Source organism: Podarcis melisellensis (genome assembly GCF_964234715.1).
Source record: "Podarcis melisellensis genome assembly, chromosome: 4".
In the NCBI taxonomy this organism is placed as follows: domain Eukaryota; kingdom Metazoa; phylum Chordata; class Lepidosauria; order Squamata; family Lacertidae; genus Podarcis; species Podarcis melisellensis.
The window spans coordinates 31,948,228-31,972,563 of NC_138531.1; the positions used below are offsets into that span (position 1 = coordinate 31,948,228).

The 24,336-nt window shown below is 44.7% G+C and overlaps 1 protein-coding gene across 3 annotated transcripts in view; it reads left to right on the plus strand.

Moving 5' to 3' along the window:
- VWA3B (von Willebrand factor A domain containing 3B) overlaps window positions 1-24,336 on the plus strand; it is a 67,236-nt gene that overhangs the window by 36,369 nt on the left and 6,531 nt on the right. For 2 of the 3 annotated variants that reach the window (XM_081907754.1, XM_081907756.1), the window contains exons 17-25: window positions 839-1,023; window positions 3,029-3,121; window positions 4,336-4,378; window positions 4,477-4,633; window positions 7,743-7,861; window positions 9,921-9,971; window positions 13,200-13,419; window positions 20,141-20,252; window positions 22,115-22,239. In XM_081907754.1, coding sequence (XP_081763880.1) covers window positions 839-1,023; window positions 3,029-3,121; window positions 4,336-4,378; window positions 4,477-4,633; window positions 7,743-7,861; window positions 9,921-9,971; window positions 13,200-13,419; window positions 20,141-20,252; window positions 22,115-22,239 — 1,105 coding nt within the window. The remainder of the gene's footprint in view (window positions 1-838; window positions 1,024-3,028; window positions 3,122-4,335; window positions 4,379-4,476; window positions 4,634-7,742; window positions 7,862-9,920; window positions 9,972-13,199; window positions 13,420-20,140; window positions 20,253-22,114; window positions 22,240-24,336) is intronic. The other variant, XM_081907755.1, reaches the window with a different exon arrangement.

A 24,336-nucleotide genomic window follows, 5' to 3' on the forward strand; every position in this document is an offset into this window, starting at 1 on the left:
CACAGCTGTGCTAAATGTGGCTTCAGTGGTGGTAGGCAAATGCCTGATCTTGTTGAACCAATCAGAGAGGTCCATGTTGCCACAAGTGGAGAACCCAAGGCCAAAGAATAAAGGAGGCTTCTACAAATGTGATGATTCCCTGCATCATCCTTTACTTTGTTGTGGAGAAGTGTTTCATCCACATACATGGATGTTATTTTGAACACCAGTAAGGTTGCATGCGGATTGCTCCAAGACTGATTGCACACGGAGAAACAGATCTTGGAAAGAATGCTCTCAGGAGGTCATAGCAGAGTCAGATTCCTTGGATTCCAAATGGAAATATGTGTGGTTGCTGATCTTATGCTTTCTCTTAAGCTTTTCTTTAGGTGCTGCTTGGTTGTCCAAGACCTAGAATTCTATGCCAGTTTTTGAGCATCAAGTGCTGGTTCATTTGTGGCACACCAAGATGCAGAAACACGGTGTGGTATTCAGTGCTAGTCCTACTCAGAGTAAGCCTTTTGAAGTTAAGAGACACCACTAACAGATTCATTGTTTTCAACAGGTATACTCTGACTAGGACCTGGTTCAGAGTTCCCCAAAGATGGGTCTCCAGCTGTCTTTGGACTACAGTTCCCATCATCCCTGACCACTGGTCCTGCTAGCTAGGGATGATGGGAGTTGTAGTCCCAAAACAGCTGGAGACCCAAGTTTGGGGAAATCCCCAACCTAGCTGAATACAATATGTGTGTTTATTTCAGGCTTCTCACTTCTCAAAGTGGTTTCTCCCAAATATGTGGGTGTGTGTATGTGTGTGCTTGCTTCGGTGCAGGTAGTGACTTGCCTGTTTCTTAAACAGACATCGCAGGCAGCCTTTTGCTGCATCCGCAGCAACCACACACGGTGAGGGACTGAATCCCCCATCTCCAGATAGGCCATATTGGGCCTCTGAAGAGCCTGCAACGGCTTCGCCAGAACCTGGTACAGATGGACGTCAGGGTCGCTCTGAAAGTCCAACCAGAAGGAAGAAAGCCTTATACGCAGGTAAAACAGATTGTGGAGATTCCTCAGTGAAACATGTCCCGTCTCTGACAACTTGAATATGAAACCTCTTCTTCCACATGGTTTAACACCAGATGTGTACTAGGTGCAGTCCTCTCAAAACTACATTCGAAAGACGACTAGCATGGAGAAAGTTCCAACTGAAGTCTAAAATGGATCTGTGTGTGTGTGTGTGTGTGTGTGTGTGCGCGCGTGCGTGCGTGCGTAAGTTGGCGCACACCAGAACTCTCTCTTATTTATTTTCCAGTCTGCCTCATTACTGTGGTCCCTTCACCAAAAAGAAATACAATTGTGCTTCAAAAATGACACTAATATTTAAAATATTTAAAAATGACACTGTAATGATTCTAGGGGTTGCTTGTGCGTAAGTTGGCGCCACACCTGGCTGGGTTACCTGGGTGAACCCTTTCTGTCCGGACAGCCACCCATCCGTGGCTGTCTCAATCGCTGGCAGAATCCGCCAGTGGGCGTTTCTTGAACTTCTTCCAGCAAATAAGTTCTTTGACGCCCAGTCTCCTCCTACTCTCCCTGCGCGGAAGTCTTCTGCGCATGGAGGGTGTAGGCAGTGGAGGACCCGTGCTCTCCCCGCTGGTCTCCGGCGAGGAGTCATGGAGCCTTCTCTCCGATTCCCCCATTTGCCCCCCTCCTCCACTGGTGCTACGCTGATTTCCTTCCCCAGCGAATGGGCTGCCTCTCTCCCTACTGGGACCCTCTCCGGCATCCCTCTGGAGCCTTCCCTCCGCCTCTGGCTCCGATGGCAGTTCCCTGACAGACACTAATAATATTGAGGTGGTTCGCTGTTTTCTGTATCAGATTGCAGTGGGAAATCCTGCCGATTTGTGAGCAGCTATGAGGATACAGCGGTGCCAGTGCTATTTTTCTGGGAAAAGAGGTGCCAGATCTCACCATGAACACTGGCGCCTACCTGAGAGGTGCTGAAAATAGGTTCTGTTGAGTTTCGGCTGGAAAAAAATCAATCCTGAACGGTGGGATCTGTCCCCATTGATCCTTCCAATGGTTCTTTTGCCAACCCTCCCTTTATTAACCTGCTGTGGGGCAAAAAGAGAATCCTGCTTCTAGTTGCATGTACTGTGTGGCATGTCCTGTTGGTTTGAAGGGAAAAGAAATTCCCTTCGGCCCGCGAAGAACTGACCTCAGTTCTCCAGTGTAGAAAGAGGTTCTGTGGATGTCTATGGGATGAGAGTCTGGAAAGTTTCCTGTACGTAAGTTTATAGCATGGAGACATGAAAATCTGAAGGTACAATGCAATTTTATAATGCTCAACAGCATTCTGATTACTGATTATCTGAAACAGCTAAAACTGGACAAAATCAGGGTTTTGAATGAATTAGCAGTGTTATTCCTTCCGATTGGCAAGGAAACAGTGCCTTTTCCTAAGTGGGGAAGTCATGTAATTTTTTGGGATAGCACCATGAATGGAGTCTTCCTGAACAGCACAATCCTATTCATGTATACTGTACTCAGTAGTAAGTTTCCTTAAGTATTGTGGGACTTACTCTCAGGTAAGTTAACGTAGGATTGCACTCTATAGCTGAACCTTTCGCATTTTGAACACATCATTAAAAAATAGAAACTCTGGGAGAAAAATTCCTTTGACCTGTTATCTTTTTGAAAATGGCTGTATGGCCCTGTTCCCAAAAAGCTGGCTTTGCCCCCTTATCTTGGGCTGCAAAATCAAAATGTCAAAATTCCAGCATATATACTTTAAAGTGCATATTCAAAGCTTATGAGTGTGGTCCCAACTCTGCCCAGAAGCAGCTATATCTTCAACTGAGTCACATAGTGAATGGAAAAGTATAGAGAATTAATTATGGAGCCTGTGCATTTTGTCTGTGGGAATGTTTCCAGGGCAGTTCTTGCCTAAAGGGCTGGGGACACTAAAAAGTTCTTTTGCTTTTCAGAATCTAAGCAGACTTCTGGTTTGCTATTAAGTTGCTTGTGTGTGTTTGTGAACATCTTTCTGCAGAACAAACAAGGAGCAGCATGCTTAGGACGCAACGCTATGCAGGAAAGCCTTCTGAACAAAGTCCAAATGAAAGAGGATCTCCCGAAAGAAAAAGTAAGCTGTGGCCCTTTTTATTAATGCTTAGGCCACCGTTTGTTTCTGCACGCCTTAGCCCTGTCCGTGGAATATCCAGTTAACTGAATACTGAACTGCACTCTGTGCTCCTGAGAGAACGAAACCCTCTTCTCCATCACCTAGTGGGTCCTGAGGCCACTGCAGTTATGCAGGGGGGAAGCTGTGCAGAAGCCATGTTTTATTCCTCGGAGCCAGCAGTGGGGAACGTTTATGGCCTGCTGGGCCAGATCTTTATCTCCACTCCTGCCCCCTGTAGACCAATTTGGACAGGTTGGTGGGATCGCCCCCTGTCAAATCATCCAATATCCCATGAAAACCACCCTTATGGGGGAAAGCTCCCTTTGGTGCCCATGGAAGCTTTCTAAGAGCAGGTGGGTAAGACGTCATTTTAATTGCCTCTGGGGGAGGGAAGGATTAAAGCTTAAATATTGAACCTTCTCTCTCCGTGTACAGTGGTTTTTGTTAAAACAGGGTCCTCCTGTGCTCAGTATTATTAACTTCTGTTTTCTTTTAAAGCTAGCAGTGCTGCTGCCTGCTGTGCATTTAATGTAACGTTAAATGCAGTGGCGGGCGTGCTTTCATGCTGTCAGGAAAAACAAGGACCAGAATGTGGTTGGGTGTTTCTTTGGTGTGTGCTCCTGATCTGCGTTTGGCTGCCCCTCCCTGGTGAGCCAGTCATGGCTGCAGAGAGAAGTCTGCAAGTGTCGTGCCACCCTCCCAAATTCCAAAATAGCCTAACCCATTCCATCAGCTCACTGGGCCCTGGGCCTGTCACCTGGGCAGAGCAGCCAGGTTTTGGCACTGTTGGAGTGGCTGTCTCAAGAGCCTTCCAACTGTCTGGCTTTCCCATCTATTCTTTGGTCTGCCTGTGCCTCACCCTTGCCCTTCTAACTTTGGTCTTGGTTCGTTTGGGGCTTAGGCCCCCTTTGCACTGTACATTTAAGGCGGCATCATGCCACTTTAAATTGTAGCTCCATGAGGGAAATAGGGGGTCTTCTAATGACTCTCAGCACCCTTGACCAACTACAGTTCCCAGGATCCTTTGGGGGAAGCCACGACTATTTGAAGTGGTATGATACTGCATTAAATGCATAGTGCAGACGGGACCTTACACTCTAGGCAACCCTGTGCTCCTGACTGTTCGTCCCCCAGTACTGGCACATGTGAAATGACAGAATAATCTTGTTTTTAAGTGCCTGCTGCAGAGAAGACGCAAGATAAAAAGATAGATAAAGAGTAAGTAGATTTGATGAACTTGTTTTTGGAGGGGGGGAGGGGTATTTTTGAATGGGTTTCAGTGTCTCATTTATTTTCTCCTTCTGTCTTTTAAAAAGCCCTTTAGATATCCCTTCCGCTAAGTGGCTGAAGACTCATGGTTTGGTTGCTAGGCGACTCACCATAATGGATGCTTTGGCCCCGACAGCTGTTCCTCGCACAACCAAATACATTCCGATTCTAGACAAACATGTTGTTTCAAGAGTATTTGATGATGTAAGTCTCTTTGTTGCTTGTGAGGAAACTCCACATCAACAGTGTGACTCTGAATCAAGCAAGGATTCAGGTTGTGTTGAGTATGTTCCCATTTTGATATCTAGGACTGTTGACAGGGATAAGAGAGCGTCCAGAAATATTTCACTGTAAACCCTTTAATTGCAAGGATAGTCTATTTTCCTTCGCAATCCTATATTTCTTGCCATCCTTACCTCTTTTGTGCTGTTCCTCCTTTCTGGATCAAGTCACATGTGTGATCCCAGCCAATTGAGGATCATCTAGTCAATTGCATGATGTCAAGATGCTATGCAGCCAATCAGATGTGACTGCCTGGGGGCATATGAAGTCAGTTAGGAGAGAAGACAAACTTTTTAAGGCATTGCTGATAGTCTTATTGGGTGCTTTGGCTGGGATTCCTACATTGCAGGGGGTTGAGCTAGATGACGCTTGGGTCCCTTCCAACTATGATTCTATGATTTGTCTAATCCTCTTTTAAAGCCATCCTGATAACGTGTGAGTTTTCAGTGTATGTACCTGAAATAAACAACAGTTTTAGGAAAGGGATTAGTCTCTGAGAAAAGTTAATTTCTGTTTTGGATTAATGCTGTTTCTGACGCAGTGCCAATCTCCCGCAGAGTTTCACGGCCCCATTTTGAGGGCAAGGGCATGGGAGTGAAATGAATCAATGCTTCAGCTCGCATGTCTGACATCTCTGTGCTGATGGCCATCATTTTCTCCCCCCCTCCCGAAATTTCAAGGGGCATAAGTACAGATGGTCATTTACCCTCTCTAGGTTCAACGTGCTACCATCTGCCTTATTGCAGGGCAGATTCGAGGGTAAACCATACGTGGAACGAGTCTGCCCCTGCGGCTTGATGGAGGTAGAAACTGTCTCTCCTGCCTTGTTACGCTGCTGTTTCTACAGGGATATGCGCTCGGTATTTATTACCCCTGCTATGCAAAAATCTCCAAATGAATCTGAACTTCAATGTCTAAAATCCCTGGTAGAAGACAAGGATCCTGAGATCACATTAAGGGTAGCCAAATTCTGTGTGTTTGCCATAAAACTTAGGGAACAAGCTGTGCTATCCTAATGATTAAGGCCTTAAATAATAATTTTAGGTTATATGTTAGTGACTAAGTTTTAATTTATATATATTTTTAACTGTTGCTATATCTGTAGTGTCCCTGTTATATCTAATTGCAAATTCAAATGAATCCCTATTGTGTTTTATGACTTCCTTGATATTGTATGTGGGCTGGAACTGGTCTGTGACCAAAATAATAAATTCAAGGGGCATTCTGTGGGGGGGATGGTTGCCCCCTGGCTACTAGAGATAAGCTGGGGGGAGCGCTAGTGAGTTGTGCATCTCCACCAGTGAAGTTCACCTCTGCCCTCACACCCTCACAATTCTACAGTTTCTCACAAACCTTTTTGTAGTCAACACCCCCCTCCCCTGTTGTTGTTGTTCCCTTTTCCCAGTCCAGGATTCCTTTAATTGCATTTCCTCCCTTTTTTACCAATAGGTGGCAGTGTACTAACACCTTGTTTTTCAAATACTGACTCTGGGTCACAGATCACTTAGGTTCCATGCGAAGCCACTGGCACGCCAACATTTTGCGCTCGGTGAGCCAGCCTGGAAAAGAGACTGAGCTCTGTGGGATCCCTGAATTCTTGAGGCTTCATTGTGGTTTCTAAAGTGCTTTAAAGAACAACCACCTTAGCAGCGCTTAGCTTATTTCTTTAGTTGCTATTTAGCTAAAGTTGTTAATGTTGTTTTATTGATTATAAACACCGTCTTGATTTTGCTGTAATTGTGATGTTCAGCTTATTTTTAAGTTCCTTTTTTGCTATTAGTGTTTTGTAGATTATAATAGTTTTTACTGATGATTGGTTAATTGATTTGTGCAATTTATGCTGAATTTGTGACGTTCTATTAGCTTTGTTGTTGTTGTTTAGTCGTTTAGTTGTGTCTGACTCTTCGTGACCCCATGGACCAGAGCACGCCAGGCACTCCTGGCTTCCACTGCCTCCCACAGTTTGGTCAAACTCATGCTGGTAGCTTCGAGAACACTGTCCAACCATCTTGTCCTCTGTCGTCCCCTTCTCCTTGTGCCCTCCATCTTTCCCAACATCAGGGTCTTTTCCAGGGAGTCTTCTCTCTGTGCAAATGGTTAAACGGCAGGGACTTAAGTGCCTTCCATTTGGTTAGCTTTATTCTTTATTTGGGCACCACATTCATCTAGTGGCGTTTTGCCACTTACAGAAATCTAGTAGATATGGCACAAAGGGAATGTGGAGGGAAGAGGAAAAATAAGCACACAGAGACACCGGTTGAGACATAATAGTTACAACGAGCTTGTAGAGTGAACTCCTGCTTTAATTTTGCTGTGGTATGTTAATGTGGGGTGGTAATAAACCCAGCAGTACACAGAAGTTAGCCCACTGTTGTTGTATGAATCACAGCGACACCTGGCAGCATTTTGGTAGTATTTTAGATTTCCCATGAGGTCTTCAGTAGATAAGGTCTTCCCATGAGGTCTTCTGTGTGCCCTCACCATCTGAATGTGAGGTGAGTCAAATGCTGTCCCCAGAGAGAATCATAGAGTTGTAGAGTTGGAAGGAATCCTGAGAATCACTTAGTCCAACCTTCTGCAGTGCAGGAATATGCAGCTGTCCTGTATGGGGATCGAACTTCCAGCCTTGGCGTTATCAGCACCACGCTCTAACCAGCTGAGCTATCCAGGCTGAGGTCTGCTTGGTGCCTACTTTGTTTTCATGTCAGCCCTTGCGAAAGGCTTCTTTACTGTTTAAAGCTGCTTGGATTTTACTGTTTTATTTCTTGTTGGCTTATAGTTATTTTTAGCTAAATTGTAATTTGTTAACTGCCTTTTTCTGTTGTAATCCCCCACCCTGCCCCCTGGAAGCGTACCTATAATTGCTAGGTAAACAATCACATGTGCTGGGGATTTGTGGGCAAGTAACATTCAAAGCTTTGTTTTTGTTCCCTACTTAGCCTAGTTAGACTCAGTACATTCTATGGCTGTGCATGCTTCAGAATTTGACAGTGACAAGTTTCAAAGGCCTGATCCTGTGTTTCTGCGGCAGGTTCTCCCCTTTGCCCATGTGAGCAACAATAAGAAATATGTCACGCTGATCAATCCTCAAGCAGTGGATCTTGATGCTTATAAGAAGAAGTTGCAAGAAGCAATCAAAGTGTATGAAAGGCAAGTCTACTCTTGTACACACAAAGCATTTTTATTAATTGACATTTTCAAGACTAGGACATAAATAAATGTAATATGCAAGATACATTTGGACATTAATATTTATTAATACTCCATTAGTTATTCATAGAGTTGATTTTAGGCATTTGGAAATAATGCATTTATCTTCCTCAAAGTTTTTAACTTGCTTTTCAAGACAGAAATGTGTTTTCTGCTCCTCTCTAAGATTGGTTGGCATTTTTGGGGAAGACAACTGTACGATTTGAATTCCTTCAGCTGTAAAATAGCATTATATATTTGAAACAGTTACTGTTTTCCCTATGGGACTTCTCCAAGCTGGAATATCAAGAGGACAAATTTCAATATGGAGCTGTTTGCAAATGACCAAGCAATAACTCTAAATGTCTCACACAGCAGCTGTTCAGGCTTGTCTATTACGCCACGAATGGTACATTATATTTCTGCAAATTGAATTTGCAGGGGTTGAAGCGCAAGTTTCTGAATCGCGATAGGTCGAACTTTTATTTGATGCCTGCCAAATTGTCCAATTTGTCTTTGCACGGAAAAGCTTTAATGAAGAAGGACGCATGACATTAACTCGTCCTCCTCGATAAATAACCCAAGCGCTATTAGCATGATATTTAGTTGAAGCAAAAAATGGCAGTAACAATAATGCCATACCTTCCAGAAAGAAGGAGAATATTTCCTGCTGGGCGGTGAATGACACCCCACCCCACCCCCGAAACAAAGAGATCTTAAAACTACAGTGAATTATTGTTTGGAATAATCACAGGCATAAGAAAAGGAGCAGGTGGCGAACAGAAAGCAACATGTGCCCTTCAGAAATAAATATCCCGACGCTGTCAGATTTTATGCCTGTGAATAAATTAGGGAATCTGAGTATGTGACACAAAAATTATCCTGGAATGCTTCATTATACCCTGGAATGCACAAATGCCCTTGGCATGCTGTCGTAGCTCTGGTCCCTGACTGCCAAAAGGATGCACCTGTGGTTCAGAGAGAGACAGGGTTAGTTCAGGACTGCTGCCAAATTCCTTCTGGGGAAGCTGTGCTGCACCTGAGGACTCTTCACCAGACCCGTTTCATGGGAACAGACCTCCCAGAAGCTGCCATTCTGCAGGTCCTCTTGGTATCCTTTTTTTTTTTTTACCACAGGGATGGAGAACATCTGCTGCCTCCCAGATGCTGTTGGACTCCACTCCCATCAGCCAACAGCCAGGAATTGTGGGAGTTGTAGTTCAACAGCATATGGAAGGGCCACAGGTTCCGCATCCCTGCTTTACCAAAACCGTTGAATGATTTGATTTGTTGGTTTACCTTCAAGGTGGCACTTACCGGTAATTGTTTCAGCAGGCCTTCAGTAGAAAACCACCACATATCCTGTTAGTGGAGTAGTAGCTTGCTACCAGACTGATAAAATCGAAAGGAAAAGCCATGGCTCAGTACTAGAGTATATGCATTGCAAGTTCAGTTCCTGGTATGTCCAGTTAAATGGCCAAGTAGGAGATGATGGGAAAGACCACTGTCTGAGACAATTGTCCCACTAGAACGATGTGCAATGCAGATTCCAGCCCCCTCCACCCCCATGCATGAGTAGAAGCACCTTCAGATTACATAGGGCATCTGTAGACCAAGCCATTGTGTGTTATATGTGAAGCCGGCATCATTCCTGACTGATTAATGTTTTATCAGCTGTGTGGCTTGTTTATATTACTCTGTGCTGGATGGAACTCCCAATGGAACAGCATTGTGCAGGCTACAATGGGAATTCACCTGCATTCTTCCACGTCCCTGGTTGTGTCACATTGTTACTGTGAAAAGCAATGTTTTCCTGATGCCTTTGTTTTCAGAGGATAATTTTGAATTTCATAGTTGGCCGATGAGGACAGCTTGACACTTTTTTTTTAAGGCCTCTCAGAGTACAAATTTGCCACAGGTCTCCCTCCCCTATTTTAAAAAGAATTGAGCGTTCCGTTTTATTTAATCTCGTTAAGTGCACTTACTGCGCTCTGAGAAACTGTTGTGTTTTCATTAACAGGCGACTTGATCAGCTTATTTGGAGAGCGTTACCCCAGGAGGAAAAAGACAAGTAAGATGCTGCCTTCTTGCTTTACGGCTCAAGAATTTTTTTTTTTTTAAAGTATAGATGGGAATGGGAGCCACTGTTTCATGTCTCCGTTGGAAGTGCACCTTGAGTTTTAGGCATTTTATTTCATGCTTTTTAAAATCATCTCTATAGTGCAGGAGGGAGGCTTTTCTGTTGAGGGCCACAGTCCCTTAGGGAAAGTCTGTCAGGGGCCATATGCCAGTGATGGGTGGGGCTGGAGTTAAAAGTGGGTGGGGCACCCTCTTTTCTTTCTGTTTGACACCTCTCTCTCTCTCTCTCTCTCTCTCTCTCTCTCTCTGTTTTCTGTCATCTCCTTTTGACTTATCTCCCCTCCTTGCTATCTTCATGAAACTTCACTGAGGGTCGCAGGTTGCCCTCCCCCACCCGGACTCTAGTGGTTCCAAGATTCATAAGGGGTTTCCAGACCCTCCAAATGCCCCTATTTTCAAGGGAATGTCCCAGATTTACAGAAGCCGTCCCACTTTCTGATTTGATCCTGGAAAGTCCTGCTTTTCCTTGGGACGTCCCTCTTTTCATCAGAGAAATGTTGGAGAAATGAAAGCAGCACTGTATAGGGAAGGGTTTTTTTTTTAAAAAAAAAATATTAATGTTTTGTTATGTTTTTATGTATGTTGGAAACCACCCAGAGTGTCTAGGGCTACCCAGTCAGATGGGTGGGGTGTTATTCTTATGGAATAGGATGTCCCTATTCTCACTGGAGAAATGTTGGAGGGTATTGGTTGTGGCTAATAGGAAATGATGTCATATTTTTCATGTATGCAAAGCATCACTTGATGTTGCATTTCCTAGTGGGTGAGGATTCCTCTCTCATGACTGGGCACATAAGAAGTGTATCCAGCCTGTACCCATAGCCTAATATGTTTAATTCTGCAAAGTTCTAGCCTAATTTGCATGAATTAATTAACACAGGGAAGCCCGGGAGCTGTTTAATCCGTGCTTACGTAATGAGTTCTGTCAGGAGCCCATTCATAGTTGATTTGTTGGTGCAAGTGGAACCCTATTGGGTCCTTCTGTCACCTGACCCTTGCTGAGTTGGTAGCTGTGGTACTTCTTTTTCTCACAGTTTTTTGAGAGCAGGTCTGCCACTCCTTCCTTCAGCGACTGCCATGGCAACGCTCTAGCTGCTATATGAGAACCCTGGAGCCATTACAGGCAGGCTGTTATACACTGGAGGTGTTTTGCTCCCCAGTGCAAGCTAGCTACAGCCCCTGCACCAAGCTCAAGGGTGCCCCACATAGACTGCATAACGGTAATCCAAAACTTGAGGATATCAATGCATGGACAACTGTGCTCACGCTATTCCGGTCCAGGAATGGCTGTAGCTGTCTTACCAGCCGAAGTTGGTAAAAGGAACTCCTAGCCACTGAGGACACCTTAGCCTCTGGTGACAGAGCTGAATCATGGAGCAGTCCCAGACTGCACTCCTGTTCCTTCAAGGAGAGTTCGACCCCATCCAGGGAAGCCAACTTACCTACTTCCCAGACCCGGGAAACACTCACCCACAGAGCCCTGTCTTGCCAGAAGTCAGTCTCGGTTTATTAGTCCTCATCCAACCCTATGAGAGCCAGTGTGGTGTAGTGGTTAAGAGTGATAGACTCGTAATCTGGTGAACCGGGTTCATGTCTCCGCTCCTCCACATGCAGATGCTGCGTGACCTTGGGCTAGTCACACTTCTCTGAAGTCTCTCAGCCTCACTCACCTCACAGAGTGTTTGTGGTGGGGGAGGAAGGGAAAGGAGAATGTTAGCCGCTTTGAGACTCCCTAGGGTAGTGATAAAGCGGGGTATCAAATCCAAACCACCTCCTCCTCCTCCTCCTCCTCCTCCTCCTCCTCCTCCTTCTTCTTCTTCTTCTATGTATGGTTTTCTCATAGTACCACAGTATGATCAAAATGAAAATAAGTCCCACCTTACTTGATGGGAAAAGAAGGTCTGCTTAGTCCAGCATTCTGCTTCATGAAGCAGTCACCCTTTTTATTCTGGCAGTTTGCAAACAGGACATGAAGGGAAGTGCCTTTCTTTGTCCCCAGCAGCTGGCATGCAAATGTATACTGTACTAATGTAGGTACTGTTATTTTTGCTTACATCATGGAACCCAGGGCAGTTCTCAAGCGACTTCCCATCCAAGCACTGACCAGGCCCAGACCTGTTTAGCTTTAGCAGGGTAGTAGTCTTAAGTGCCTTCAGATTGTACCCTGGGAGGTTCCATTTACCTGTCATAGCTAAGAGCCCCTGGTTGACCTCTATGAATTTGCCGTCATTTTTCGTCGTGGGGGCTCCATGCTTTTAACAACAGCATAAAACAGCCAAGTTCAATAGTTGCAACTTTCCCCGTCACCATACTTTCCAAGCCGAGAAGCCTCCAGAAGTCAAAGCGAAGTTGTCTAGAGGAGGCTGCTGCTTGTTCTTCCTTAGTGGCATAGGAGAGCCAGGGGAAAAAAATCACACCTGGCAACCAATATACTCCCTTGGTTTCAGATAGTACATGGGTAGACAAGTCTATAAACCCCAGGACGCAAATTTTCACACCCCTCTAGCGACTATGGTGGCTCATTGACCAGAAGTAATGTATTTTGCATTAACTCAGGAAGTGTATACTCGATTCTGACCAAACTTAATCCTCCTTATGTCTATTGTAAACTCTTCAACTGGTTGATCATGACACCCACAACATACCTAGATGTCAGGGATTGGACTGAAGAAGAATGGTGGGGACCACCCCCCAAACCTTCCCGAGAAGAGGAGGACAGTATAGATTTAAAACAGTGGTTTGCAGAAGGTCATAGCTGCAGAGGGGAGAAGCTGGGAAATATTGGGAGAGCAGTAGGAAGAAGAAGCACCAGGGGAGAGACAGATGACAGACTCATTGTCTTTAGAAAGCCTTCATGACCCCTCCTCTCCCAGGACTAGGTGTGCCTTGAGAGTAGTAGAACTGAAAGCTCAGAAGCAGAAAGCACTGGTCAGCTGGCACAGGGACTAAGGGGGTGGGACTTTACTTGGGGCAACACCATTAACTAAGAGAGGCCACATTCCTTCATCTCTCTCTGTGAATATTGAATAAAAGACTTGGTAAGAACGCTTCTTGTTTATCTGCTTCTTGGTTGACACAGTGGGAGGGATAGGATTCCCTAAAGCCTGACAGTATCTCTTGTAATGTAGCCTCAGAGTGCAAGTGCCGTTTTTGCTTTTAGGTTCGAACAGAACAAGCCGGTCTCGTATATAGAACGTAAGGAATCTTTGCTCCAGGCCTTAGAAAATGCGAGTTGGCCCATCTCCTACGAAGAGGTGATGTTGTTGGAAGATGAGATTCTGACAGGATTAACGTATGAACAGCAGGCCATTGAACTTAAAGAAGCTTCCAAAGAGGAACCCCAGAGAATCTGTCCCCTTCGGATTTGCCCTGCTAAACAGGTAGGTGGTATTTCATTGCTTATTTATTTATTTGAGGGGTGTGTGTTTTTTTACAAGAAATGCACAAGGCAGCTTGCAAAAAAAATAAATAAAAAATCAGTAAAATGCAAGAAAGAAATGCAATCTTAGGGATGAACTGAAAAGCCAAACTGAAGTGCATTTTAAAAGAGCAGTAGAGTACACATTCATTAGCAATGCCACCAGCATAGTTTTCAAGCATAACCAACATATTGAAAATACTCGGGTTTTTAAGGTTCGCGGTAGCTTTGTTTGGCATGTTTTGCCTATGTATGGAAATAAAAGATGGAAAGGAAATGATATAGCACAACTTTGTCATGAAGAAAAAAAAATAGATCTCTTTTCTTGAAAAGAAACCCTTAAAATTTAATCATGGTGACCTCCAAAGGTCACCAAATAAGCTTTGGGCTTCACTGGGTATTTGAACCCAGGTTTCCTCATGTGCAACATTACATCCAGCAGCAACAGTAGATGGGCACGGGGTTGCCACTTTGTGCCCTATCATAGAATCATAGAGTTGGAAGGGACCTTGAAGGTTATGTTGCTCAGTGCAGGATCTACAGTGCAGGACCACCCCTGACAGATGTCCACCCAGCCATTGTTTAAATACCTTCTGGGAAGGAAAGTCCACCACTTCCTTCTATTTTAATTCACTGGTTTAATAAGCCAGCTTCGTAAGCCATGGTTATGAAACTAACCATGGTTGGCTTCTTATGAAGATGACCGGAGCTTGTTTTCAACCAAGGGTTTCAGTAAACCTGAAGTAGGCAGAGGTTCTCCTCTCAGCCATGTGGGAGGAGGTGAGGAAATGCAAGCCCAACACTTTGTTTGGGCTTGTTGCAGCTCATCCCTTTAGCGCCAAACCATGGTTTACTCTTGTGAGTGAACGCAGCATCTGTACGTTACTGTGATACTCCCTCTGAGAAAGACCAGACAAGAAATGTGAACTGTGAAACTTCCCAATGTATGCCAGTCACGTGCAGCATTATTCCTTTTCTGCACTTAAAAAAATGTTATCTAATTGAAATGTTGAGGACTGCAACCTTAGTTGCAAAGGTGCTTGCTTGCTTCCCTTGGTGAGGGATTTTTAGAGCCAAACCTAGTGCTGTGTTCCATGTTGAGGAGTGAGATACTACTTTATAAAATATATAAATGGAAACATTTGTGCGTGATGGTTCGTCTCCTACAAGGGTACATTGTATTGGGCTTAGACAAATATGCATGACTGTAACTGACATATACTCGGAGTCCTGTAGTGATTTCATGCTCTTTATTGCAGCTTGTAAAACAGTGATTAAATTGCCCCCCAAACCTCAGGCTTTTATATACGTTATTTACACAATGAGTCCCGTCTGATTGGTTGATTCTGCTTCCCTCCTAGAGCCAATCAGTTGTTGCATTCTACGATCCTAGCAGCCTAATAGGCTGATTAACTTCCTCCTGGAGCCTGATTGGTCTTTTCCTGCAAGCCAATCAGTTGTTGCATTCTAGGATCCCACTTGCCTATTGTTCTAGGATCCAAGCTTAGTACATAACAGTAACCTTTTGATAAAATGAAAATGTTGTTTTTCTTTGTGCGCATAATGGGGACGGAGCAGCTTTCACTGGCACTTTCTAAACATACCAGGGATGTGAGTTTCCCTAAACCTCTTGTGCAAGGAAACGGCAGCACATTTAGCAGCCAGTTTGGCTTTAAATATCACTCATTTGTATGAAATAGGCACCTGCTACTTGGAGAGGAAATGATGCTCTACGCTTTGATTGACGGATGTAATCTGTAATTTGAAATGGACAGTTGATAAATGAAAACTTTTGCCCAGCAGGATTATGCTAAATCAACCATTCAGTCAGGGAAACAAAAAAATTATTGAGAAAAGTGTTATTAAAATGCTAATAAAGCTTCTTCCTTATTTCTTTTTAAAAGCTCTTTGGCAAGCATTACAGAGGGAGCTTATCTTTTGAGAAAAGGCCAGACCTCTGGCAGATTTCCAATTGTGTATTTCTTTCAATCTTAACAAAGTGAAAAGCTCTCATTTTGCTACCAGTTAAACAAGAGATGGCTTATGTTCAAATGAGGAGAGCTTTAGAAAAGTGCCCTTATCTTACCTACAAATGCCTACTCAGAAGACCTCTAGTTCAGTGGAATTTGTTCACAAGTAAGCATGCATAGGATTGCGGTTTTGATCACATAAACCAGAGCCTTCCAACTGTGTGTCGCGACACATTAGTGTGTCTGCTGCAGTGTGTAGCGCAAACGCTCCCCACACTCCTCCTGGGGCTGGAAAGGGGTTTGTTTAACCTCCAGTTTGCTGGCGAAATTGAATTACCGTGTCGCGAAATGATGCATGTCTAAAAAGTGTGTCACCAACATTTAAAGCTTGGAAAGCTGTGACCTAAACGATCAACGCTTCTACAGCATAGTGTGCCACATGAAGTAGAAATAAGATACAGTCGTACCTCAGATGTCGAATGGAATCTGTTCCGGAAGTCCGTTCGGAAGCTGCGGAACCTGCATTGGATGTTTGGGTTCCAAAAGAACGTTTGCAGACCGTAACACTCACTTCTGGGTTTGTGGTGTTTGGGAGCCAAAATGTTCAAATCGCAAGGCGTTCAACTTCCGAGGTATGACTGTACTGGCTCTTAAGAGCTGAGAGAGGGCATTTTGGGGCACAGCACTGTCCTTCAAGGAAAAATGGTATACAATGAATAAAGGAGAGGTGTCAGACTGAGGAAAGGACCTAGAGGGATACTAGGGACCATCACAAACATCAGACAAGCTGTAGAGACCACCCAGAGTCAGCTCTGTAGTCAGTCACTTCCCTGAGGCTTCCTTTTTGGGTTTCGGTCCCTCAACACAGCCCCCTGAATTTCACAAAGCATGACTGCAAGATGTCTCCTCCCTGTAAGGACACAGCTACACAGCAGCATCTTGGTCACCTCACAGCCCCTCTGTCCTTGATCCTCTCTGGCGTGCATCATGCCTTACCAGTCTTCTGACATGTGGGTCAGTTCCCCACAGGCACCCCCCTCCCTGTCAGCCTCTAGATAACAAATATCCACATGATGCCTTGCAATGACTGTGTGTGCCCTGCCCCACAGGCAGAGGAGATCCTTTCTAATTCTGCATCTCAACTCTGCCACTGAAAAGTTGTTTCATGCTAGTATGGCTCACCGTGAATGGTGCTTGTAAAAAGGGGCTGGGGGCGGGGGAGCTGGCTTAATAATAATGATTGAAGATAATATCCGGTGCCCTTGAATCTCTAAAATCTTTGCTATATCCTAATAAAAATAGGAAGCGTCCATTAAGTGAGTACAGTAGCTGTTGATAATCTTCCTCTAAGCCACCAGTTCATTCCTCCGCTCTGCAGGAGCAGAAACATTTCTGTACCTTACCAGTTCCTTCTGGTGTGTTTCCCTCTTGCTGTCCTGACATGCCAACATATGCTACTGACTGCGATGTGATTAACACCATGCAATCACTTATCCTGAGACAACCTGCATTAGCAGCCTAATCAGAGCCCCATCTTCAGTAATTGCTAATCTGCAGCTGCAAAGCTTGAGGACTGAGTGGTAGAAATGCAGGTGTCATTCAGAAACGGTGTTGAGTTCAGGATAGAAATGAAACGTTTCAAAAAATGGCTAGTCCCACCCCCCCCTTTTTTATTTATCTTGCCTAAATGTATACCTATCTTATTTTGCACACACACCCTAAACATGAGCTATACTCAACATGATGTTAGAAAAAGATGTTTGGCAAGGTATATTTCCCTTGTATATTAGTTAATTAGTGAATGCAATGCTGTTTTCTTGGAATTTAAATCTTTGGACAAATCTGATTTTTAAAAAAGCACTGGGGAGATGGCCTATTAATGCTGAAAGAGAAATAGTAACCTTTTATGGCTGACCTTAGCAGTTGACTATCTGTTCAGACCTACTGCTGAATTAATGTAAGCTATCAAAAAAAGCTGGAAAGTTGGTATTGTTCAGCTTGTAGATAGAGTTGCACCATTGCTGTTGTTTGTACAGATGGCTAAAAGATCTTTGTTGTTTAGTCATTTAGTCGTGTCCGACTCTTTGTGACCCCATGGACCAGAGCACACCAGGCACTCCTGTCTTCCACTGCCTCCCACAGTTTGGTCAAACTCACGTTGGTAGCTTCAAGAACACTGTCCAACCATCTCGTCCTCTGTCATCCCCTTCTCCGTGTGCCCTCAATCTTTCCCAACATCAGGGTTTTTCCAGGAATTCTTCTCTTCTCATGAGGTGGCCAAAGTATTGGAGCCTCAGCTTCACGATCTGTCCTTCCAGTGAGCACTCAGGGCTGATTTCCTTAAGAATGGATCTGTTTGATCTTCTTGCAGTCCATGGGACTCTCAAGAGTCTCCTCCAGCACCATAATTCAAAAGCATCAATTCTTCCGCGATTAGCCTTCTTTATGGTCCAGCTGTCACTTCCATAGCTTTAACTACGGTATATGGACCTTTGTTAACAAGGTGATGTCTCTGCTTTTTAAGATGCTGTCTAAAAGATCTACCGAGCCTCAAAACGGAGCTACGGAGGCACTGACGACTTCTTCTAGAAGGCAGAAATGTGCAGAGCAGATTTTTTTTGTCTGAAACAGATTCCATAAAAGTCAAAGCACATAAGTTTAGACTAGGTTGCCTTAGATCAGAAAATGAAGTGTTATTGTAATTGCAAAAGCATAAAGGAGGAAGAAGACTTAGCATTTAATAGAGCACCTTTCAAGTGTTAGCGCATTTCGCACATCCATGGCACTGATGAAGAGGCTTGTAGCCCTGTTACAGAAAATGAGTATTCAAAGCTAGTAGCTTTAAGAGGGATTGGGGACATTTTCTGCTTCCCTTGAAAGATTAGATCCTTTGAGCTAGATTCACTTGTTCCCTCAACATGGATCCCAATAATTTGGTTTGAGGGGATGCTCAGAGGTTGGGTGGGTTCTTCCACTAATAGAGGAATGGGGGCAGCTATTTCCCTGATCAACCCTCTTTCCCCTGCTGCTCCCAAAAACCACCTTTCAGAGGGTCCCTCAAACCTTTGGAACAAATTGGGTGTGGGTATTAGGGGCTGCAGTGGGAATGGTGAATGAAAATGCCCTTTCTGCCCCTCAGAAGCTTTCACTGGATCAAAAGCCAATATGTGGGTGGAACAGCAGCACTCCTCCTGAGATACCTGCTTTTCATGCTCCAAGGCAGCTGCAGCATTTATTATCTCTCCAATGTCACATAGCCTTTTCTTGTCTAGCGTAGATTATTCCCCCCCCCCATCTGCTGGTGATATATTTTATTCTCCATCCCATTTTCCCCCTGGAGCAGCTGTTTGTTTCCAAAGGCATGATTAGGGCAAAACGTTTTGCTGTTCATGAGGTTGATGGGGTCTTCACCAGAAGGAACCCCATTCTGGTTTTATTCTACAAAAGAAGATTTGAAACTGTAGGAACATAGAATCATAGAGCTGGAACTGACCACAAGGATCATCTGGTCCAACTCCCTGCAAGTGGAGGGATCTTTTGTGCAACCTGGGGCTCAAACCCACAACCTTGAGATTAAGAGTCTCATGTTCTGCTGACTGAGACATGAAGCTGCTTTTATTGTGAATCAGACCATTGGTTCCTTCAGTCATATTTCCCAGCTGGATTAGCAATGGCTGTAGAGAACTGCCCTGTCGATAACTTCCCTAGCCCTGTAATGATATATTTGCCACTGGAAGTCCTGGGGATTGAATCTGGTATCATCTATATGCAAAGCATCTGCCCTACCACTGATCTACAGCCCCTCATTTGACCAATAAATCATTCTGAACACTAGGTAAAGGTAAAGGGACCCCTGACCATTAGGTTCAGTTGTGGTCGACTCTGGGGTTGCGGAGCTCATCTCGCTTTATTGGCAGAGGGAGCTGGCGTACAGCTTCCGGGTCATGTGGTCAGCATGACTAAGCCGCTTCTGGCGAACCAGAGCAGCGCACGGAAACGCCATTTACCTTCCCACTGGAGCAGTACCTATTTATCTACTTGCACTTTGATGTGCTTTCAAACTGCTAGGTTGGCAGGAGCAGGGACCGAGCAACGGGAGCTCACCCCATCGTGGGGATTCGAACCGCCGACCTTATGATCGGCAAGCCCTAGGCTCTGTGGTTTAACCCACAGCGCCACCCGCTGTAGTTCTTTGTTAATTCTTGTGCTTTGGGGTGGTGGCGGGCTGCTAGCAGTCTACATGGAATCATAGAATGGTAGACCTGGAAGGGTCGAATCCCCTGCAATGCAGGAATCTTTTGCCCAACGCGAGGCTCAAACTCATGACCCTGAGATTAAGAGCCTCATGCTGTACCGACTGAGCCACGTGTATACACATATACGTTAGGTTATTATAGAATCAAAGCTTTAGAGCTTGATGCTTTTATTATGTTTTTAGATATGCTGTAAGCTGCCCAGAGTGGCTGCGCAAACCCAGCCAGATAGGCGGGGATTCGAACCTTCTGATCGGCAAGTCCTAGGTTCTGTGGTTTAACCCATAGCACATTGAAAAGTGCTAAGCGCTTACTACTAAAGTTGCAAAAGTTTTGTTTTATGCATATTGCCCCACTGTATGCCCTTTTTCTGTTGTTGTTGTTGTTGTCCAGTTATGATGTACATCTCAAGAACTGGGGGTGGGTAAATCTCTCTCTTTCTCATTTATATGCAACACAGAAATTTTCATCAAAGCTACAGGAAAAGAAGCTGCAGAAAGGGAAAAGGGTTGATGCTCTCAAGGGCCACAAGGTCATTGCAAGATCAGAAAGCACCGGATTTTACTACCCAGGTAATTGCATTGTAAATAGTAGTTTGATTGGCTTGGAATTCTACCCTAAAACCAGTGTCAAGACCTGGCATGTGGATGGGAGTCCTTTGGAGCAGGAGGTGATAACTAATCGGCCAAGACAGTTCCCAAATGCAAAACAGTGGTACCTTGGGTTACATACGCTTCAGGTTACATACGCTTCAGGTTGCATATGCTTCAGGTTACATACGCTTCAGGTTACAGACTCCGCTAACCCAGAAATAGTACCTCGGGTTAAGAACTTTGCTTCAGGATGAGAACAGAAATCGTGCTCCGGTGGCGCGGTGGCAGCAGGAGGCCCCATTAGCTAAAGTGGTGCTTCAGGTTAAGAACAGTTTCAGGTTAAGAACGGACCTCCGGAAAGAATTAAGTACGTAACCAGAGATACCACTGTATTTAGCTCGCAATGCAGAGATGTTACATAGTTGGCAATGCTGGTTCAAATGTTTAGGATCTGTACATATTTCGAGGACTGGGCATTAGTGCCTGTGGTGTGTGTGTGTGTGTGTATATGCTTACTTGTGTGTGTGCAGAATTTTAAAATCTTGGCAGCGTGCAGTGGAGAAGAAAGGAAGGACACACATGGGACTGTCAGGGGCACCTAGTACCATAGAACTGGAAGCAACCTCAAAAGTTACCTATAGTCCAACCCTTTCCCAATGCAGGCAATCTACTATTACAGACTTAACACAAATGCTTTATGTGCGACTTGGAAACTTATACCGAATGCTGAAGTTCTTCCCTCTTATGTATCCACTGTTGGCTGTGCATTCAGTGGGTTTGAGAATGTGTGCATAAGAGCCATTGCAAAGGAGGAAGTATCCTTGCTTCGAGCAGCTCTGTGCGCACACATTGGTACACGTTCACGTTCCCTTTCCGCACTTTCTAAACACACGACTGAGGGTGGATCTAAACACAGGGAAAAGAACACGCTATTAATAAGTCAGAAATTAGATCGTTTTAACCAGTGCTTTTTTCTGGGGGGGACGCAGGGGTGTGCATACCCCTAAACATTTTATGAATCTAAGTTTGGCCTAACTGAGGGGCAGTATTTCAATATGAGTAGGAAAATGAGAGTACCCCTAAACATTTTTTTAAAAGAAAAAAAGCACTGGTTTTAATAAAAGAAAAAAAAATCTCTATGGAAAACCGCATTTTAAAAAGTCCCTGCTCTCTGGCGCCATCTGGTGTCGCATGTTTATAGCGCATTCAAATCGCTGTTTCTTTACTAATGTAGCCTGAATGTAATGAGTCCTGAATGTAAGAACATTCTAATGGACCTGGATAATGTCCCATCTAGTCCAGCGTTCTGTTCTCACAGTGGCCAACCAGATGCCAATGGAGGGCCTGAACCCAATTGTGATTTTCGGCAATTGGCATTTAGTAGTATACTGCCTTGACAATGGAGGTAGAGCATAGCCATTGTGGCTGGTTGCTGTTGAGAGGGCGGTACAGCTGCCCTCTGTGCCCCCCCTCATGCTGCCTTTTAACATGTGAAAGCTGAACACCCCTCAGGTTGCGACCAGTGGTGGGGCTGGAATTAGGAACACATTAGATTTTGTTATCCATTGGTCCATGTCACCCAGGACTGTCTGCTTTGGCTAACGTCAGTTTTCTAGTAGTTTTCACAACCCCAAGGAAGGAATCTTTCCCAGTTCCATTAGTCGTGATCTGAAAATGGAGCTGCCAGCAGTTGAGCTGTCTCATCTGTAGTCAGTGCATATCTGCACTGAGCTTTGAAAACCAGTTTTTACAAAAAGCTGTTTCCATTTATTTCGCACGCTGCAAAGCACAGCATGTAATCTGATTCGTGGATTGCTTTCTCTCTCCTGGTCTTGTTTTAGGAACGGTAATACGAACCATCACTCCTTTTTACGCACTTGTTGATTTCAACTGTGGGCACACGGAGATCGTCCCCTTGAAGTTCATCATACCTGTGGGGGGTGCAATGCCTTGTCCATCCTTGCAGGTAGGCGATTTACCATTTCTGAAGTTCATGCATGTTCTCCTCTACATAGTGCTTTCTTAAAGGAATGCACCCCCTTCCTTTTAGCTCATCCAAGTTGCACGGTCTTTTTTACTGGGTGCAAATGGGACCAGAGCAGGCGAACTTACCTGTCTGAGGTTGATATTGGGCTTTCTTATTGAAATATACTCGGAGTCGAGTGTGGATTTCATGCTCTTTATTCAGCTCATAGTGGTGAGGAGGAATGGAAGTTCCCCCAGAATATCTGCTTTATATACATTATTTACACAATGGGCCCAACGTGATTGGCTAATTCCGGGATTCACCTGTAGGCCAATCAGGTTGCGGATTCACTTCCACCTGGAGATGGATTGGGTGGCTCCTGTGGACCAATCAGACTGCTGCATTCTGAATCCTATTGTTCTGGGACCAATCAGACAGCTCCCTTTTGGATCCTATTCAACTCAGTACATAACCCTTATCTAAGGATGCACGTGAATGGTGATGAACCCTTGTGGTGGCCAGCCATAAAGTGCAACTCTGGTGAATAAAATTTCTGAAACACTTACAGGAAAAAGTAAAAGAAAAAGAGGTATAGGTGTCTGGGCATATGCAGGAATCCTGCCATCTCCCCACCAAAAGGAAGCATTTTCCCTTGATTCTCTGTATATAAAAGCAGGGTGTAGTTACTCAGTGGAGTCAGAGTTACTTATTACTTATTCTATAATGCTCTTTTATAACTACAGTCATACCTTGGTTTTTGAACAGCTTAGTTCTGAACGTTTTTGCTCCCAAGCACCACAAACCCGGAAGTGACTGTTCCAGTTTGCAAACTATTTTTGGAAGCCGAACATCCGACGGGGCTTCCGCGGCTTCTGATTGGTTTCAGAAGCCGCACTTTGGTTTCCGAACTTTTTGGAAGTTGAACGGACTTCCAGAACGTATTCCGTTTGACTCCCAAGGTATGACTGTATTTCTATAAAGAAGGGACACAGTTATAGATGGAAGGACATGTTGCTAGGGCCGGCCCACCTGTTAGACATGGTGAGGGAGTCACCTCAGGTGGTAGGTAGACTGGGGACAGCTGCGAAGGGTGGCAGATCCAGGCCTCTGAACAGTTCGCGACCTCCTGTACTTGTCGCCTGCGGCCACTGTGTAAGAAGAGCAGAACGGCTGCTGCTGACAGCTGCTCCTCTCAGGCCTCTTTTTTTCTCCCCCGTTTGCCCTCAGTGTGCTGGTGCTTCCCTGGACTGCCTCCAGTTGCCTCAGACGGCAGCAGTGAATGAGGCAGTGGTGGTGAGAGGCAGCAGCGATGGAAGAGGTGGTGGCAGTGTGGGAGAGCGCCATTTTCTGTTTTGCCACTCAGGCAGCAAAAACGTCTTAGAGACCCAAAACAGTATGATACATGAGATTAATGAGAGTACATTTCATTCAGCTGTTTGTTTTTAAATGTAAATGCCAGTTATGTGGTGGTATCAGAACTTGTGGCACATGATGAATGCATGCTCACACATTTTTAAGGACATTTCTAAGTTGCCAACAATTCGTTCTGCCCTACTCCTTTCCTACACAAGGAATAGTACGGCCATAATATTTCACTTCCTGATTGGCAGGTGAGTAAAGTTTGGGTTTAAGCCAGTTGGGTGCTTTGGGGAGGAGAACTTTAGCTGCAGAAGAAAGGCATTTTGTTTTTTGTTTTTGTTTTTTTAGTGGAAACTGTAAGCTCACATGGCATACAGTTGTACCTTGGAAGTTGAACGGAATACGTTCAGGAAGTCTGTTTGACTTTGAAAACATTCAAAAACCAAATTGTGTCTTCTGATTGGCTGCAGAAAGCTCCTGTAGCCAATCAGAAGCCGCGGAAGCCCTGTCGGACGTCAGGGTTCCAAAAGAACGTTTGCAAACTGGAACAAACAAACGTCTGAGTTCCAGGGCGTTCGAGACACAAGGTATGACTGTACAGTTGTACCTTGGTTTTTGAATATCTCAGAAGTTGAACATTTCGGTTTTCAAACACTGAAAACCCGGAAGTAAATGCTTCCATTTTCGAATGCGCCTCGGAAGTCAAACGGCTTCCTCTGAGTGTTTCTCAATTTCCTC